The sequence below is a fragment of the Haliotis rubra genome, unplaced genomic scaffold (genome assembly GCF_003918875.1).
Source record: "Haliotis rubra isolate DU_JTF1 unplaced genomic scaffold, ASM391887v1 Scf296, whole genome shotgun sequence".
Taxonomy (NCBI): Eukaryota; Metazoa; Mollusca; class Gastropoda; order Lepetellida; family Haliotidae; genus Haliotis; species Haliotis rubra.
This window is the reverse complement of record NW_025766964.1, coordinates 937,519-954,725: the sequence shown is the minus strand read 5'-3', so window position 1 is coordinate 954,725 and position 17,207 is coordinate 937,519. Positions and strand designations below refer to the sequence as shown.

At 41.3% G+C, this 17,207-nt stretch overlaps 1 protein-coding gene across 1 annotated transcript; it reads right to left on the bottom strand.

The window, feature by feature from the left end:
- Positions 1-4,803: 4,803 nt before the first annotated feature.
- On the bottom strand, positions 4,804-11,916 carry LOC124282207 (probable uridine nucleosidase 1). The gene is made up of 5 exons (XM_046718165.1): positions 11,743-11,916; positions 10,720-10,906; positions 9,362-9,478; positions 6,393-6,523; positions 4,804-5,109 (listed from the first exon to the last, which is right to left on the bottom strand). The coding sequence occupies exons 1-5, from the start codon at positions 11,914-11,916 to the stop codon at positions 4,804-4,806; spliced, it is 915 nt and encodes a 304-aa protein (XP_046574121.1).
- Positions 11,917-17,207: the final 5,291 nt, after the last annotated feature.

Genomic DNA, 17,207 nt, shown 5'->3' with positions numbered 1-17,207 from the left:
AAAAGGAATAACAGCATATTAAACACTATTAAAGCTACAGGGAAACCACCAGCCAGCCAGAAACAACGACGGGGAACAGTATATCACGTTCGTGTAATAGTGTACATTTTGGTGAAATATCCAGGCTTATCAGAACCCGAAACAAAGGATATCACAGCCAAGGATCAAACATGATTCCAAGTCAGCCTTCTTAGACAACCCCGACAACAGTATTCGGTAGTGTTGGGAATTGGTTGAAATCTCACAATTGATGATTGCTTCATTACCAACGAACAATCATCGACAAAAATTGGTTAGCGTCATTTTTCAGATTTTCCTATCCAGGTTGTTATTGCAGATATGTATAACATGATGCAATTTGCTACTTTAAAGTGATGACTAATATATCATGAACATAAACTTCCCGGAGTCTTCAAGAAATATTCAGTCATGGTTTTTTAGTTAGTGAAGTGAGTTTTCTAAGAATTAAACACGTTTTCAGGCCCTGACAACTTCAACGATATGTTCCATTGTCAAGTATTTCAAAGACTAAAACAGTAGTACCAAAATCGTTTATGTTCGATTATGAGAAATGTGATCGATTGCTTGGTCGTTTGGTCACTGCGACCAATCTTCGATTATTTAAATTAATCGGAACACCTCTAGTACTCAGTAGGACAAAGTCAAAGCCCTGACGGCTAACATTAAAGACTTCAAAATCTGAAAACTCTAGGAGTGAGTTAATATTTAACGTCACATCGGCAATATCTCAGCCATATCGTGACGAAAACTCTAGGAAGCTATCTAAATCAAATCAATAGGCTCCACCCATCAACAAAGGCTATTACACACCCCCAGCTTACCATTGAACACTCTGATCTCACCACCGTGTAGTTAACTGGTTTCTCCTCTTATTGGAGGGGCGGTGGGGTAGCCTAGTGGTTAAAGCATTATTATCTGATAGTTAAAGTGAAACAGACCTTCAAATAAGCAAACAAATCTTTTTCAAGCTGCATGTTTTAATTATTAATTATGGGTGGTGGGGTAGCCTTGTGGTTAAAGCGTTTGCTCGTCACGCCGAAGACCCGTGTTCGATTCCCCACGTTTGCACAATGTGTGAAGCCCATTGCTGGTGTCCCCCACTTGAATATTGCTAAAAGCGGCGTAAAATTAAACTTACTCACTCACTCTCCATTGAAGCCCTACTCGAATCAACAGTAAAAACACCTCCTATTTATATACATGCCTCTCAGTTCATACTCTCGTGTTTGATAATGATGTTAGAACCTACACCGAAACGTCACTCCTGATGTAATAAAGAAGTTGTTAATCCATATATTCTTTACCCATCCTTGGTTATTTATGGGGACGTTGGGGTAGCCTAGTGGTTAAAGCGTTCGCTCGTCACGCCGTGATATTGCTGGAATATTGTTAAAAGCGGCGTAAAACCACTCACTGACTCACTCACTTGTCAATGCTTTCATTGAATGATTGTCTGGTCCAGACAGGCTCCTGTACATGCTTACTGCTGTGTTAAACAACAGTTACGGACGAGTTCGTGTCAGTGATTTAATTCAGACCAGAACAATCGAATTCCTGATATGGTGCCTCAAGTTTGAACGTGATGATTTATGTCGATATTGTTATTTTGATTACTATATTGTGTACTGCTATAGTCAGAACTTGGCTGTATCTGGCAGTGGAAGTTTAAATTTTAGAATACAGATGATAATTACATTACCTTCCTTTGTTATTTGTTGGTGTCACCTCTGATTCATATAGGGTGGTGGGGTAACCTAGTGGTTAAAGCGTTGGCTCGTCACGCCGAAGACCCTGGTTCGAATCCCCTACTATGTGTGAAGCCCATTTCTGGTGTCCCCCGCCGTGATGTTGCTGGAATATTGCTAAAAGCTGCGTAAAACCAAACTCAGTCAGTCAGTCAGTCTGATTCATATACGGGCTAACATTTTGTTTCAACTTGGGAAAAAAACTAGTGACAATATTGATTAACAGACATACTACAAATATAGAATTTATGACACTTGGTTTCTTTAGCAGTGGACATTCTCGATGAACAACCAAAATGGCTCATCTGACACAAGACATTGTAGTTATTTTCCTTCTGAAATCAATTTGCTTGCCAATTGTCATTGTCGGCGTTTGAGCTTGTCTTGACATATAACCTCATTACGACCAGAGACAAATATTGATTTCCCAAGTCAGTTCAAGAACTCGCACCGTGTAGACTCTGGCTAACATTTCTGGTTCTCTTAAAAAAGAACCTTGAATCTTGACTGACAAAACATACTTTGTCTTTTACCGTAGGCGAATTCTGTCCAAGGGAAAAATATCATTTAAGGAGAAACCATTGTAAACGGATTCTTTCTTGAAATGTATATTTTTGTCGATGTTTTTCGGGGCCCTGTGCAATGGCTGTCGCAGTTATAGCAAAATATGGAATCTGAACTAACACACTACTTCCTCTTGTGATCTTCGAATAATTTAGATATAATATGCTCAGAGGTAATCTATTGTGACATTGAAATTTTTCAAAGGCATTGAGAAGTTGGTGTAGTTATTATTGTGACATTTTCCGTGGTATTCTTGTGATACTCCTCCGAGGGATATAATATGAATAATATACGCCAGGTACGTCCTCATTAGATAGACGTGACTGCAAATATATTGGTCTTTTTTTTTTAAAATAACAATTTCCGCAGAGTGTACAGCGTGATGGTACACTGCTCTAAGCCCTTTACATGTGCAGATCAGGGTCAGCGCCTGATGCTTCTTGGCGACTAACGGGATCGGGTAGTGGATTTTCTGACGCATGTCAGCGTGTCTGAATAGCGTAGAAAGCACAAGGGCGTGTCACGCTTTGAAACAGCGGCAGAAAGACATATACGTATATAGACCCAACCCTAGTACTATATAAAGGGAAAGGGATGTAACGACGGAACCACCCCCTCCTCAATCCAAGTTAGATTTCACTTCGTAAACTATTTTTATGACCCCGTCGATGACTACGGATTGAAAGCGAGATGATTTTCCTACAAAATGAGCTATAAATGGTCACAATCGGATCATTATTTCAAAAGTTATACGTCACGACTCACCAAAAACATCTACCTCCGCCATTCCAAGCCAAAATCATGGATCACCCAAGACAGCGAAAACTCACCTTTTAAATTCGTTTATTAATTCCAGCCACGTTGACAGCACATATGTAGAGCTAGATTCGATCGGCAGCGGCATTCCACGGGTCTAACAACTTATTGCAACATCTGTAAATCATTTCCTCGACAGTAAGCAGGCATTTTCTCCAAAACGATCGGCAATCATACTCACTTGTCGGCCATAGGTGGCCTTGACATTTAAGTGAAATGAGCAGCAAATTAGTAAGAATAATTTTTTAGGTTAAATATTTATAAATATAATTTCCAAAAAATGAATCAATATCGAATGCATTTTTACAACCTCTAAAATTATTCTTATCAATTTACTGTTCCGCACATCATCCAAAATAGAAGGAATATTGCAAAGTTCATATTTCGCGCCCATTAGCAAACAGGCAAAATCTTACAGTATATTATATTTTCCACCAATCGGATGGCCCAATTCAGTTTCTGCGGATCAGCTCAGATCACTTGAATGTCAAGGCCGTCTATGGCCGACAAGTGAGTATGGTTGCCGATGGTTTTGGAGAAAATGCCTGCATCCCTTTCCTTTTATATAGTACTAGGGTTGGGTCTATATACGTATATGTCTTTCTACCGCTGTTTCTAAGCTTGACACGCCCCTGTGGTAGAAAGATTATCATCATGTTTTCCGAAACTAGCCAAGTCCAGTTTATATGCTACACATTCGCTGCATGGTGGTTGGTGAATTGTCGTACCATCGCACAAGTTTGACACATTTGGCTTGGGATGAAAACGCGTCAGTGTTCTTCCTAGAATTACTCATACTTGTATAATATGTGAAACACATTTCTGGTTTCCTAGAAACAGAATAAATCACTGGCTGGAGATTTATAACACAGAAGAATTGAGTCAGTTTAAGGTATTTTAGGGGTCTTAGCTGTCAAAGCAAGAACGAATCTTGATTAGATCCCTCCAGGACGCTTGTCTGACCTACAGATTGTACTTGCAAGGTTGGATGTATAATCGGCCAGCCCCAGCTATTCGGCGGTGGGGTAGCCTGGTGGTTTAAGCGTTCGCTCGTCACGCCGAAGACCCGGGTTCGATTCTCCACAAGCCCATTTCTGGTGACCCCCGCCGTCATATTGCTGGAATATTGCTAAAAGCGGCGTAATACTAAACTCACTCACTCACTCGTTCAGTGCTCCGAACAGAAGAAATGGGCCATTATGCTAGAGCAGATGTGTGTGTGTGTGTGTGTGTGTGTGTGTGTGTGTGTGTGTGTGTGTGTGTGTGTGTGTGTGTGTGTGTGTGTTTTTGGCACACATGAGTACAATGTGTCAAGCCCATTTCAGGTGTCCGACGCCGCGATATTGCTGTAATGTTGCTATAAACGGCGTAAAACTAAACTCACTGACCGACTCAGGAAGATTTTGTTTACATTCGGAACTGATCGTTAGGTTTAGAATTAGAAATTCTGGTCTGAATGCTTCCCTAACTTGTACCGACAAGAACGGAGACCCAACTCTAATTGGATCATTAAACTTACTCCAGATTCCTAGCGGAGGGCGCTCAGATCACCTTGAATGGATATATTTATAAGAACAGATGCTTATGTTTATATTTAGATTAATTTATTAGTTTTGTAATATCATGCAGCAATGCATGAGGTGATACTTTCGTAAGTTCAGTCGTTTAACATATCTCTGAAGCCATCCATCAGCACTTCATAACGAAAAGCTTTGTACATAGTGACGTTGGAGTTTTTGGAACCCCATTCCAGTTTCAAAAGAGACCGTGATTTGCCAGAGAGCTCTATTACAGCGCGTGCCTCGCTCGTTGTGACAGCTTCCGGATGCGCAATAGCAACCATGAGAGCAAAGTCGCATATTCGTACCCCGGAGAAGTGCGGGCTTGCAATCCTGTCTTGGAGGATTCGCTTCGTGAAGTGAGCCTTCTTCGTGTTGACGTTAAGTTGCTCTGTCACCCATTCCTGCAACATGAAAACACCTTTGATGCCAGGGATCGGTCTTTTGGCATTCGTGAGGGGAAGGGATCCTCAGGTGAGGTGAAATTGGGTTTATCGTCCTACTTAAGAATATTTCGCTCATATGACGACGTCATGCGTGTGTATGTGTGGCTGCTTGTACTAGCCCAGACTTAAGCTGCTTTTATAATGCTAGCCCACTGAGATACCATGCCGCAGTTAAGCATAAATACCCCACTCAGACTCATTATACTGACTCCGAGCCGACCAGTCCTTGTTGTACCCATTAATACCGAGCGCCAGGCTGGGCCAACCAGTAGCATATTTTAACGTCTTTTGGTATGACGCGGCCGGAGATCGAACCAGGGGCCTTCCGCTCTCCGGGCGGACGCTCTAACCACTGCACCAGAAGGCGGTCCTCGGGGATAAGATTGGTTTGTTGTTTCTTTTAAAAATGATTATGTTCCAAAATAAAATGGGGAAAATATTGGAATGTTTCTGCAAGGACTGACTGACTGACTGAGTTTGGTTTTACGCCGCTTTTAGCAATATTCCAGCAACATCACGGCGGGGGACACCAGAAATGGGCTTCACACATTGTGCCCATGTGGGGATTCGAACCCGGGTCTTCGGCGTGACGAGCCAACGCTTTAACCATTAGGCTACCCCACCGCCCCTTCTGCAAGGACAAGGAGAAATAAGGAAAAGCTCTTTTTGTGAAATGCTGTCGCCGTGGGGTGTTTGCGACCCTTTGTGCCACCATTAATCCACCAGCAACACCATAGTAGTGAGTTAGTGAGTGATTAAAAATATTTCAGTATTAAAGTACTTCAACAATATCGTGACTATGAAAACTTTATATTAATTAAAACAAGCTTAAACTGTATATACCTGTCAACAAAAGACAGTAAAATAGCTTGAATATCACGGAATTAACCATAAAAAGATATTTCTAAACACGGCACATTATACAGCCTGGCTATAGATCGCCAGCAACTGACCATGGTAGTAGTAGTAGTAGTAGTAGTAGTAGTAGTAGTAGTAGTAGTAGTAGTAGTAGTAGTAATGGTAGTAGCAGTAGTAGCAGTAGTAGGAGTAGTATAAGAAGTAGTAGTAGCAGTAGTAGTAGTAGTAGTAGCAGCAGTAGTAGTAGTAGTAGTAGTAGTAGTAGTAGTAGTAGTAGTAGTAGTAGTAGTAGTAGCAGTAGTAGTAGGAGTAGTGATGCCAGCAGGAGAGGTAGTAGAAGTAATAGAATAAGGTGCATATAAGAATAAAGAGTTGCTGTGTACCTTTGGAAATTCCGTCAAATCGGCCGTGTCACGTGACAGAATGTGGATGTTCTTCATGTTGCTGAGGCAAATGTCAACTGCTTCCGGGTCGAGACTGAAGTTGAACTCTTTCAAAACATAATCGCCAAGTCCTTGAATTGGAAAAAGGAAAATTCAAATTGCACCAATTAATTTTAACTTTCTAAACTACCACTACCATAAATATAACGATGATAATGGAGATACTACAATGAACTTAACAAGACTGCCCAAAACCTTGTCAATGGATCTCCAGCGATGGCCATACCTAAACATGAGTCTCATTAACTAATTCAGACAATGACCTACTTTTTAGCCGATCCGAATTTTCTCGTGTGAAAGTGAAAAGAGACACTACAAACAACAATGGTTACACTAAATTCCAATTCCTTGTTCCATAAGAAAATGAGAATTTAATTTCAATCGTATTTCTATATTTTGTGGCGAGGTTTCGGCAGCATGACTTTAACTAAGACGTCACGGACTGCCCGTTTGGTGAGGTCGTAAAATGATTCACAATTCATCTGGCTCACTGGTTACACCTGTTATGTGTTCTGTGAGCTTATACAATGCATATGTGTAACGTACAATGTGATTTATATAATATCAAATCCGTACCAGACCGCCAAACTTTTCTAGCGGCCGAGCCTCGTTTTGAGATTTCCACGATTTCCGTTTGTCAGAACACGCTGTACGACAGAGGACGCTGCACGGCGTGTTTTCAAGGATTAGAAGGAGGGTAGTGTTGCAATATAAAAGTGATTAGATGTATCAAATAATACGGATTAATATTTGGATATCCAGTTGAATGAGTTAGTGTCAAAATTCTGGACTGGTTATTGTACTAAGTTGCACAATAGGACGGAACCCAGTCGGCTGGACACGAGACTTTTGTGTAATCAATGTTTTGACTTGCTGACAACAGTATTATGATGGCGTTGCTCGGTCCTTACCCGCAGAGGTACAGATAAGCTGCGTATCTGCGTAAATTACGCAATATATGTATGTGAAAACTCAATTCCTATTAAGTCTGTTGCGTACATGTACGCTTGAATTTTTGTAAATACTCAATATGTTTGATCTTACATGCTTACACACAAAAATGTTAAGGTATATTGAAAGGTTCTATTACAGCACATGAACTTGGCAACTTGCAGTCTTTCTTATCGTTTCTCACATTACTAATCAAATATAAACAACAAACACCTAAACCCAAATGAGATGAACACAAGCGAGTACATAACTCAATGACCCAAAAAGTTATCTGTAGCTCCGTGTTCTCCATGCTTGTAGTTTTGACTCCAAGTCCATCCATGATACGACCCAGAATATGTCCATGGCACCACGGAAAATGATAATTAAAAATTCTTTCGATTAGGCCCGTATACAGCCACAGGGGTAAACAAACCAACAAACCCGAATTTTATAAAACTAATGAAATTGTATCATTACATCACTGAATTTTCTGTCCCTTTTGACACGGATGTGATTGACATGATTCAGGGAAAACATGGCAAATTTGCGAGCATCCTAAAGATGTTGCTCTTGCATCCCAAGTACCCAACCCGTGAAGATCCTGGTTAGAATTGGTCTTCAGCAACGAATGCTTGTCGAAGGAAGCGACTAACGGGATCGGGTGGTCAGGCTTGGTTGACACATGTCATCGGTTCCAAATTGCGTAAATCGATGCTCATGATGTTGATCACTGGATTGCCTTGTCCAGACTCGATTATATACAGACCGCCGCCATATATCTGGAATATTGCTGGGTGCGGCGTAAAACTAAACTCACTCACTCGTTTTATATGGGTCATTCCATTTACCTATGTGTTTCTTTAACACCTGTGAATAATGGGTCGTATGACTAATGGGGTGACACCGAGTAGGTTAGAGTTACCTCCCCTTTGTTTGTTTCTGGTGTTTTCGGTAGGATGCCGTAAGCTATGAAGGGTTTTCCGCAATGTCTAAGTGATTGTGGTGTGGCATGGCTGTTGCGAGAATTCTCTAGAACTGTATACAGCAAACCAACCAACCAACCCAAATTCCAAACTATGCCGCATTGTATTTCGAGCTGTAAAAGATAATAATTATAAAATGTGTTCTTGTGTCAGTTCTTTCGAAGAAAATGGTGGATGTTTTTTGTACCGTAATCTTCATGGACCTTTATCATTAAAAAGTTATGTTTACTGTCTGTGTGTGGAACGTTGAAGATGTGCAACTCTGCGTGTAGTCCCTGATGCCCAACCTAATCTCAAATCTGCCTTTCTCCAACAAACACTTAACCCTCAGCTCTTTGTCCCAGCCACACACAATTACATGGCGTCACTTTCAATGATGGTTCATCTCATTCGTCACCACTCGCCTCTTTCCGTAACCTCCAAGAAGCTATTCGGTTTGTCCCGGAATAACACGAGTTGGTCACGAATGGGTCCACCAGTGAGGATCCGGGTTAGAACTGATCTTCAGTAACCCATGTTTGTTGTAAGAGGCGACTAACGGGATTGGGTGGTCAGACTCGCTGACTTGGTTGACACATGTCATCGTATCCCATTTAAGTAGATCGATGCTCATGCTGCTGATCACTGGATTGTCTGGTCCAGACTCGATTATTTACAGACCGCCTCCATATAGCTGGAATATTGCAGAGTAAAACTATTCACTGTAGAATGATGGTTCACTGGTTTACATATTTACATTTTGAACATACCCAAATAGAACTTTGGGAGTTTTTTTAAAAAAGACAACAAGAGCGCTATTGTGTCTTATTATACTCATTTTTAAGAAATGAAAATCAAAATAGTGGTCGTTTTTATAGCACGGTTGCACAACACCGGATTGGACTGAAAAAAAACAATGTCGACGTCTGACCCTAGTCCACCTTTCGCTGTAAACCCATATTCAGATGATATTGTTCTCGAAAGAAACGCATACTAAGATGATTGCATACTTACCGTCTATATTCCCACCCATCATATACACGTCCTTTATATTGGTAGCAAATTCGTGGTCTGAGTTGATCGCCAGCGCAACATTTGTCAGGGAGCCCAACGTCACCAGTGATATTTCACCTGCAAATGGATGAAGACATTGGATACCAAGGAGGGACTCCGAACACTCAAACAGAAGCAGGGGGTGGGAGATCAAATAACGGCATGGCCAAAGAAATGGTAGCGCCTCGGTTGGAGATTTTCTGTAAATGTGAAGTTACCGTGAACAATAGGGAACCTCTGTGTACAAATGTGGGAGAGTGAGTATGGTTTTAGGCCGCTTTTCACAATATTCCAGCAATATCACGGCGGAGGACACCAGAAATTGGCTTCACACATTGTACCCATGTGGGGAATCGAACCTGGGTCTTCGGTGTGACGAGCGAACGCTTTAACCACTAGGCTACCCAACCGCCCCGACGATCCAGCACTCGGGGAAACGATAGTCGAGGATTCGAAAAAGGGACCATCAAGCCCCAAATATAAGCCACAATGAACTTTGAAAAGAGTATTCGATACAATAGTTTAGTGTTGGAACGAGATTGTTATTTCAGCTAGTTCGGTGAGTGATTTCACACTTGATACACACACTGCATGTTTTTAAACATATCTTAAATGTTTCACTTGTAGGTCTGAATAAAGATATGGTACGAATTCAAACGTGTGTTTGAAACCGCTATTTCTTTCCCCATATTTGTGCAAAATTCCCCCAAAGAATGATGATGATGATGATGATGAAAGGGCCCATCTGGGAGTGTGAGGAATATTGTATAAAGTGGGGCGGGTTGGGGGTGGGGGTGGCGCGTGTGTTAGGTGGGGTTGAGGAGGGGTAGGGGATTCCAGGTTAAAAGACATGTGGTGCCACGTTTGATTTAAAATTCTTTAATCTTTACTGACATCTACGCATGATCAGACGCAGAGTGTCATTCGGTCCAAGAAATGCAGTATGGATGTACCATACTACATCTGTTTACCAGTTAATCTTCACACACTGTTCAAAGACTCTCACACCAACCTCACTCACCCACTCACTCAACTCACTCACTCACTCACTTAACTCACTCACTCACTCACTTAACTCACTCACTCACTTAACTTAACTCACTCACTTAACTCACTCGCTCACTCACCTAACTCACTCACTCACTTAACTCACTCACTCACTGAACTCACTTAACTCACTCACTCACTCACTCACTTAGCTCACTCACTTAACTCACTTACTCACTTAACTCACTCACTCACTCAACTCACTCACTTAACTCACTCACTCACTCACTTAACTCACTCACTTAACTCACTCACTCACTCACTCAACTTACCAGGATGTTGTCTGGCCATATTTGTCAACGCTGTAACGGCGTTTTCACGTTGAATAACGCTAGTGTCGACGGTATTCTTCCAATCAACGTCGCCCATACCATCGGCGCCATGGATGGTGTAACGATCAGGTCCCAAATCTGGAGCCAGTCCCATAAGGGCTTTGCTGCTTCCGCTGTAGATAGGTACCTCGATGAATAAACAGCACTTGTTCACTATAACGTTTTTTCCATATTACTTTGTTTACGGATACTTGTTTTTGAAACTGGAATCCCTCAGATTGAAATACATGTACTACAAATACTGATGGACAGTATGTCTAACATCATCCGTGACATACAAGGCACAGAACCTTACCACTATTCTGCCACCATCCAGCGATCAACATCATGAGCATCGATCTGTGATCCTTGGTTTTCGAGATCTCAATTTCCACACGTCATTAGCCGACCCGTGAAGATTTGGGATAGACTTAAGCAACCCATGACATCAGACATGGGTGACGTCATCGTATCCCAATTGCGTAGATCGATGCTCATGTTGTTGATCACCGCACTCATCAATATTCCAGCAACATGACATTAGTCAGACAATCCAGTGATCAACAGCATGAACATCCATTTACGCTATTGGGATACGATGACAATTATGTGTCAACCAAGTCAGCGAGCCTAACCACCCGATCTCGTTCTTCCGACAAGCGGGGCGGTGGGGTAGCCTAGTGGTTAAAGCGTTGGCTCGTCACGCCGAAGACCCGGGTTCGAATCCCCACATGGGTACAATGTGTGAAGCCCATTTCTGGTGTCCCCCGCCGTGATGTTGCTGGAATATTGCTAAAAGCGGCGTAAAACCAAACTCAGTCAGTCAGTCTTACGACAAGCATGGGTTACTGAAAACCAATTCTATCCCGGATCTTCACGGGTATATTTTAACAATGACATACAGGAGCTCCCGTAAAAAGCAATTGTTATCCATTCAGTCCCACATCTCCACGTGATACTCACAAGGGATCCACTGCAACGCACCTGTTTTTCACAAAGGTCGACAACTCGCACGGCGTTCCGACAACTGTTTTCCAGACTCGTGTTCCCCCACGTACATGTTATAGCGAGGACCTCAATATATGGAGACGACAAGGAATACATGATGGCCAAAGCATCATCCACTCCAGTGTCGGCGTCTATGATGACCTTGGGCATGATCACGTTACTACGTCACTGAAACAAGAGAAGAATATGTTATTGATTCAGCACGATTAAGTCCCGCGTGATGAATATATGTGATGCTTTTAATCGTTAAAAATACAAATGGCATGCAGTTAAAAATGGAAACATGGAAATTGAATTTCTGCAAACGTTTCCGTGAATTAGCATTATTGCCCTTCTGAATAAATGCAACTCCACAAATTAATAAAAGTATACAAGTACATGTATACGAGTGAGGATCCGGGTTAGAATTGGTCTTCAGTAACCCATGCTTGTCGTAAGAACGGGATCGGGTGGTCAGGCTCGCTGACTTGGTTGACACATGATTGTTATCGTATCCTAATAGCGTAGATCATGCTTGTTGATAAAGGCGACTAACGGGATCAGGTGATCAGACGTGGTTAACAGCAACTTTACACATGTCATTATCCCGACTCGATTATTTACAGACGGCCGCCATTTAGCTGTAATATTGCTGAATATGGCGTTAAACAGCTGACAAACAATACTGGTAATGTTTGATGGTTCTGGGATGCATTGACGTAACTTGAATATTCCTGTTCACATCCAGTCACATGAAAATCATCGTCGACGATGTTGCTGATAACCTGTGTGGCTGACCATGCCAACTTGCTAAACGAAATGCAGACCCGTAAAGATCCCGCTTAGTATTGGTTTCCAGCAAACCGTTCTTGATGTAAGAGGCGACTTACGGGGTCGGGTGGTCAGACTCGCTGACTTGAAGGATGTTAGTCGTTGTATCCTATTTACGAATATTTAATGACATTTCTGCCAGCTTCAGTGTGACTAGGTATCCACGGTTGATACAAATTAACAAAATTGGGCACTGCGGAGTCATCGTCTTTCATCAGCTGTAAAGGCTCACTTAAGGCAGTATGGCTTTCTTGTCCCGCCCTATCGCTTTCTTGTCCCGCCCTATCACTTTTTCGTCCCGATCTATCGTTTTCTCGTCCCGACCTATCGCTTTTTGTCTCGTGTTCTCGCTTCCACAACTGAAGGTGAGAACCCGACCACCACACTCACCCCAGCTACCATGCATGCGGACATGACACCAACACCGCGGAATGAAACACCTTCCGTTGCCACTGACGACATGCACGACGAGAAATTGGAACCTTAAGGATGACCCAAGACAAGGAAGACTTTCAACCGCAACTACTTAGTCAAAATATTCATAACATACATTAAATTATGGACGCTCAACGACTCCCCGCACGTCACATCGTCTATACAATAGCCATATCTCAAGCGAGATCTGAGAACGCTCTGAAGAATGAACTTGGTAGGACAATGCTTTCAGCACGCAACCAAGATCCACCACTCCAGGTATATCATCCCTTGAGAATGTACGTCGTTTCGAGGACACCTAGAAGCGTGTGGACGTCTAAAGGGGGAAGTTTATAAATGATTAGCAACGAACTCCATCAGCGTAGTCCATCATGGGTTGAGACCTGTTCAGTCATCCCTCGTTGAGCAACCTCAACGTTACTTATGCCGTTGGTCTACAGATCAAGTCCAACTATAAGACATGTCCATCTCATTATTTTTGTAAAGTATGCAGTGTATGGAAATATTTTTAAGATATTTTTCCTAATATGCTATACTTTACGAAGGCCCAATGCTGCCAATTTTGTTGCATAAAATACTTGAAATTTAAAACTTTTGAAGAAGTTTGAAGCAACGAGAAAATAATGGAAATAACAAGGAAATAATCCCAACAAATAATCGAAACGACAAAATTAATTTCGCTGAAGAACATATTTTATGCTATAAAAGTGCCAGCGTTAGTCTTTCGTAATAACTGCACTTCGTGAAAATGAACTAATATAAAAACAAAATAAAATATCACGATAATTAATTTTTTTTTTTTAAACCAAGGACCATGGTACAATCCCGCGGACGCGTAATCCTATACGACGTTCAAATGGGATTGGGGCGGTGGGGTAGTCTAGTGGTCAAAGCGTTAGCTCGTCACGGTGAAGGCCCAGGTTCCATTCCCCACATGGATACATTGTGTGACGCCCATTTCTGATGTCCCCCGCCGTGATATTGCTGAAATTTTGCTAAAAGCGGCGTAAAACCTAACTCACTCGGTCAGTCACTCACTCAAATGTGATGCTTCATTCCCTGCCTACAGCACGGGATTAGTGGAACTAGACAAGGACTGTCCAGTTCGGATAGGGGAATGTCGGATGGGGGTATCCCCAGGGTAGTATATAGTATCTCTGTGAGCTGGCACTATTAAAGGGGGCGGGTCCTTTATCAGTGGACATGTGGGATTGGTAGGGCTGACCACTTCCTTCGCTTTGTCATTTTTGTCACGGATGATATTCATTTTTGCAACAAAACCCTTTGTTTTCGCGGCCGGTATGTCTATGGTCCTTTTGTTTTACAATGTAGAATGTATTTATATATTATAATGACACATGATGTAGAGCAGGGGACTAGCGAGTCTTGTCACGAGTGCGTCGCTTATTTCAATCTGCCACAAACGTCAGACACGTGAAACATTAGCAGGACTACAGACAGTTTATAATGTGATGACGTCAGTCGTGAGTCATGTACATGTAGTTGAGTCGTGTTTAACGCCATATTTACCTATATTCCCGCTTTATCGCGATACGAAAATGAAAGAAGAAACATAGTGATGCATTTGAGTGAGTGAGTGAGTTGGGTTTTTACTCCGCTTTTAGCAATATTTCAGCAATATCACGGCGGGGTGGGTGGTGTTTATAGTCCCAAAGTTTGGATATCCTTTAGCCTGTAAATAGTAATATTTGGTCCATTTCTTAGGGTCGTCCAGATAGGGTCTCCAGCATCTACTGTTCATTTTCTTGTTCAGAATGAATACTGACTCTCACACAGAGGTTTCAGATGAAGTGTCACTATCACTGGTCCACGGCTAAATGAAGCTAAATCACCGTTTCTGTCCTTTATATAGATATCCACAGTCTGTACATTTTTCAGTTTGATGGGTACATAGACATCTCTTAAGGAGGAGGACCACGTTAACTATAAGTAACACATAATGAAGACACATATCTATACACTAGCATATCGTTTAACCTTGGGTTGAAAGTAAAACGATCAATAATATCATTCAGTGAATGTCCAATGGCTTTCATCATCAATAAAACAAAGCATACAGTCCACAAGTTTTACTGTTTTTACTTTGAAGTATCCGTGTATTGTGTTGGAAAGAAGCACCATTCCTTTGTAGAAATATGTGGAATGTCCTTTGATAATACTCAGGCTTTCTTCCCAAACTGTCAAAAAATTCTGTGCGTTTTGAATCTTGCATCCAAATAGCTATCCAGTGTTGTCCAGGTTGATGAGAGGCTTGGTTATTCAGAATGTATCCTTTGGGATATGTGGATATGGTCCGTGGTAACTGATCGGCAGCAAGCACTTTGATTTTCATCACTTTAGTAACACTGTCTTTGTTCAAGAGGCATTGTAGTTCTCGTGTATTCATGGTGTTGCTAATGTTACGTGCTTCGTCCACTTAAACATCAACTGATCCTCGCTGTAAATGAGACAGTTGATACCTTCCGGAAGCGCTGACTTAAATGTAACTCCAAATGAAGGTTGCCTTGTTTTAAGGTATCCAAACAGTTCCCTTCTATGCGTTTGGGTTCCAGCATAAATTGATAAATAGCATATCCCTTATTGAAATCTTTTCTGTTACTGGGGAAGTTCCGTTAACATTAATAACATTATTTTTTCCCACGGTCAGCTCAGTACAAGGTCATTGATCCCTGTGAAATGAGGTCAGCCAGGTGTTCAATTAGGTCACCAAACTTTGGGACTATAAACCCTGATTATAAAACTGATTTGCTGTTGTTGTTGGTAACGCCGCACTCAGCAATATTCCAACTATAGGGCGGCGGTCTGTAAATAATCGAATCTGGACCAGACAATCCAGTGATCCAATATAAGCTTTGATCTGCGCAAGACGTGTCAACCAAACCAGCGAGCCTGACAACCCGATCCAGTTAGTCGCCTCTTACGATAATCATGAGTTACTGAAAAACAATTCTAACCCGGATCTTCAAATCACAGAAAAGTAATGTATAACAGTTAAACTGAAAATAAACGAAGGGAGGAAATATTGTCAAAGGCAACGCTGCCTACCTACCTCCACCAGTTGAACACAACCTCGCCTGATGATGCACACAGTCCAACTTTGCGAACTGACTACAACACCGCGTTGGAATACCAATGGCTTGTACGGACGTGCTTGTAATACTATGTATTCTATTAATCAGGGACCTAAATCGAATATAGTATAATCCATTACAAAATACAGTGTACCGCAGGTATAGACAATTATCTTTATATAATTGTATTAAATTTCTTGTCATTGCTGACCTGGTTATTTTGGATAATACCAAACTGCTAGACATGTTCGCACGTTTCAGATCATTTTAATTCACCTTTTGTTGTGTGTGACCTGATGAAGTAATAACAGTGTTGTACACACGTAAAACCTGTCGTACAGGTGCCTAGGTATCCCCCCAAAACTTCCACATCCCAAAACATCCACAGCTTACAGCAACATCATTTCTGGTTGACTGCACACACTTTAGCATACTGATTACCTCAGTCTGTAATGGTTTAACCCATTAATCAGTAATGTTGAGTTGAGTTGAGTTGGGCTTTACGTCACATTGGCATTATTCCAGCCACATAGTGACGAGAACAAGTCTGCATTAATAAACATTGTAAGTACATACTCGGAATGAGTTTTATTTCAAAAACATATAATCAGTAATGAATACAAACAATCACTTAGTAATAAATTATATATTTTATTAAGGCAGGGTTATTAACAAAAATACATAGATTTTTTAGTTACATAACAGTCTATGTAGAACATTTATATAGAACTTATGTCCTATAGTGTCCAAGATTTCAAGCGCAACCGCCAACCGTCACAGTGTCACAGCCGTAACATGTTATATTTTATATCAAGTGTCTTAAGGTATCTATGTTTGTGTCATATATAACATGTGACACACAAATAATAACTCTTTCTTCTCCGTAACCATACGCAAACGCACTTTGTAGTCATGTAATTAAATAAATATACCACACTCCATTGTTGCTTACAAAGCTGTGATATCTTATTTACTACTATCGGTTTTAGATATAATATAGTGCCTTGTGTCTCATAGGCCATATGGCCGGATGTTACATTTTATTGAATGTTTTAAAGTCTAAGTATGTTTTATATATAACATGTGACACACAAATAAAAATAT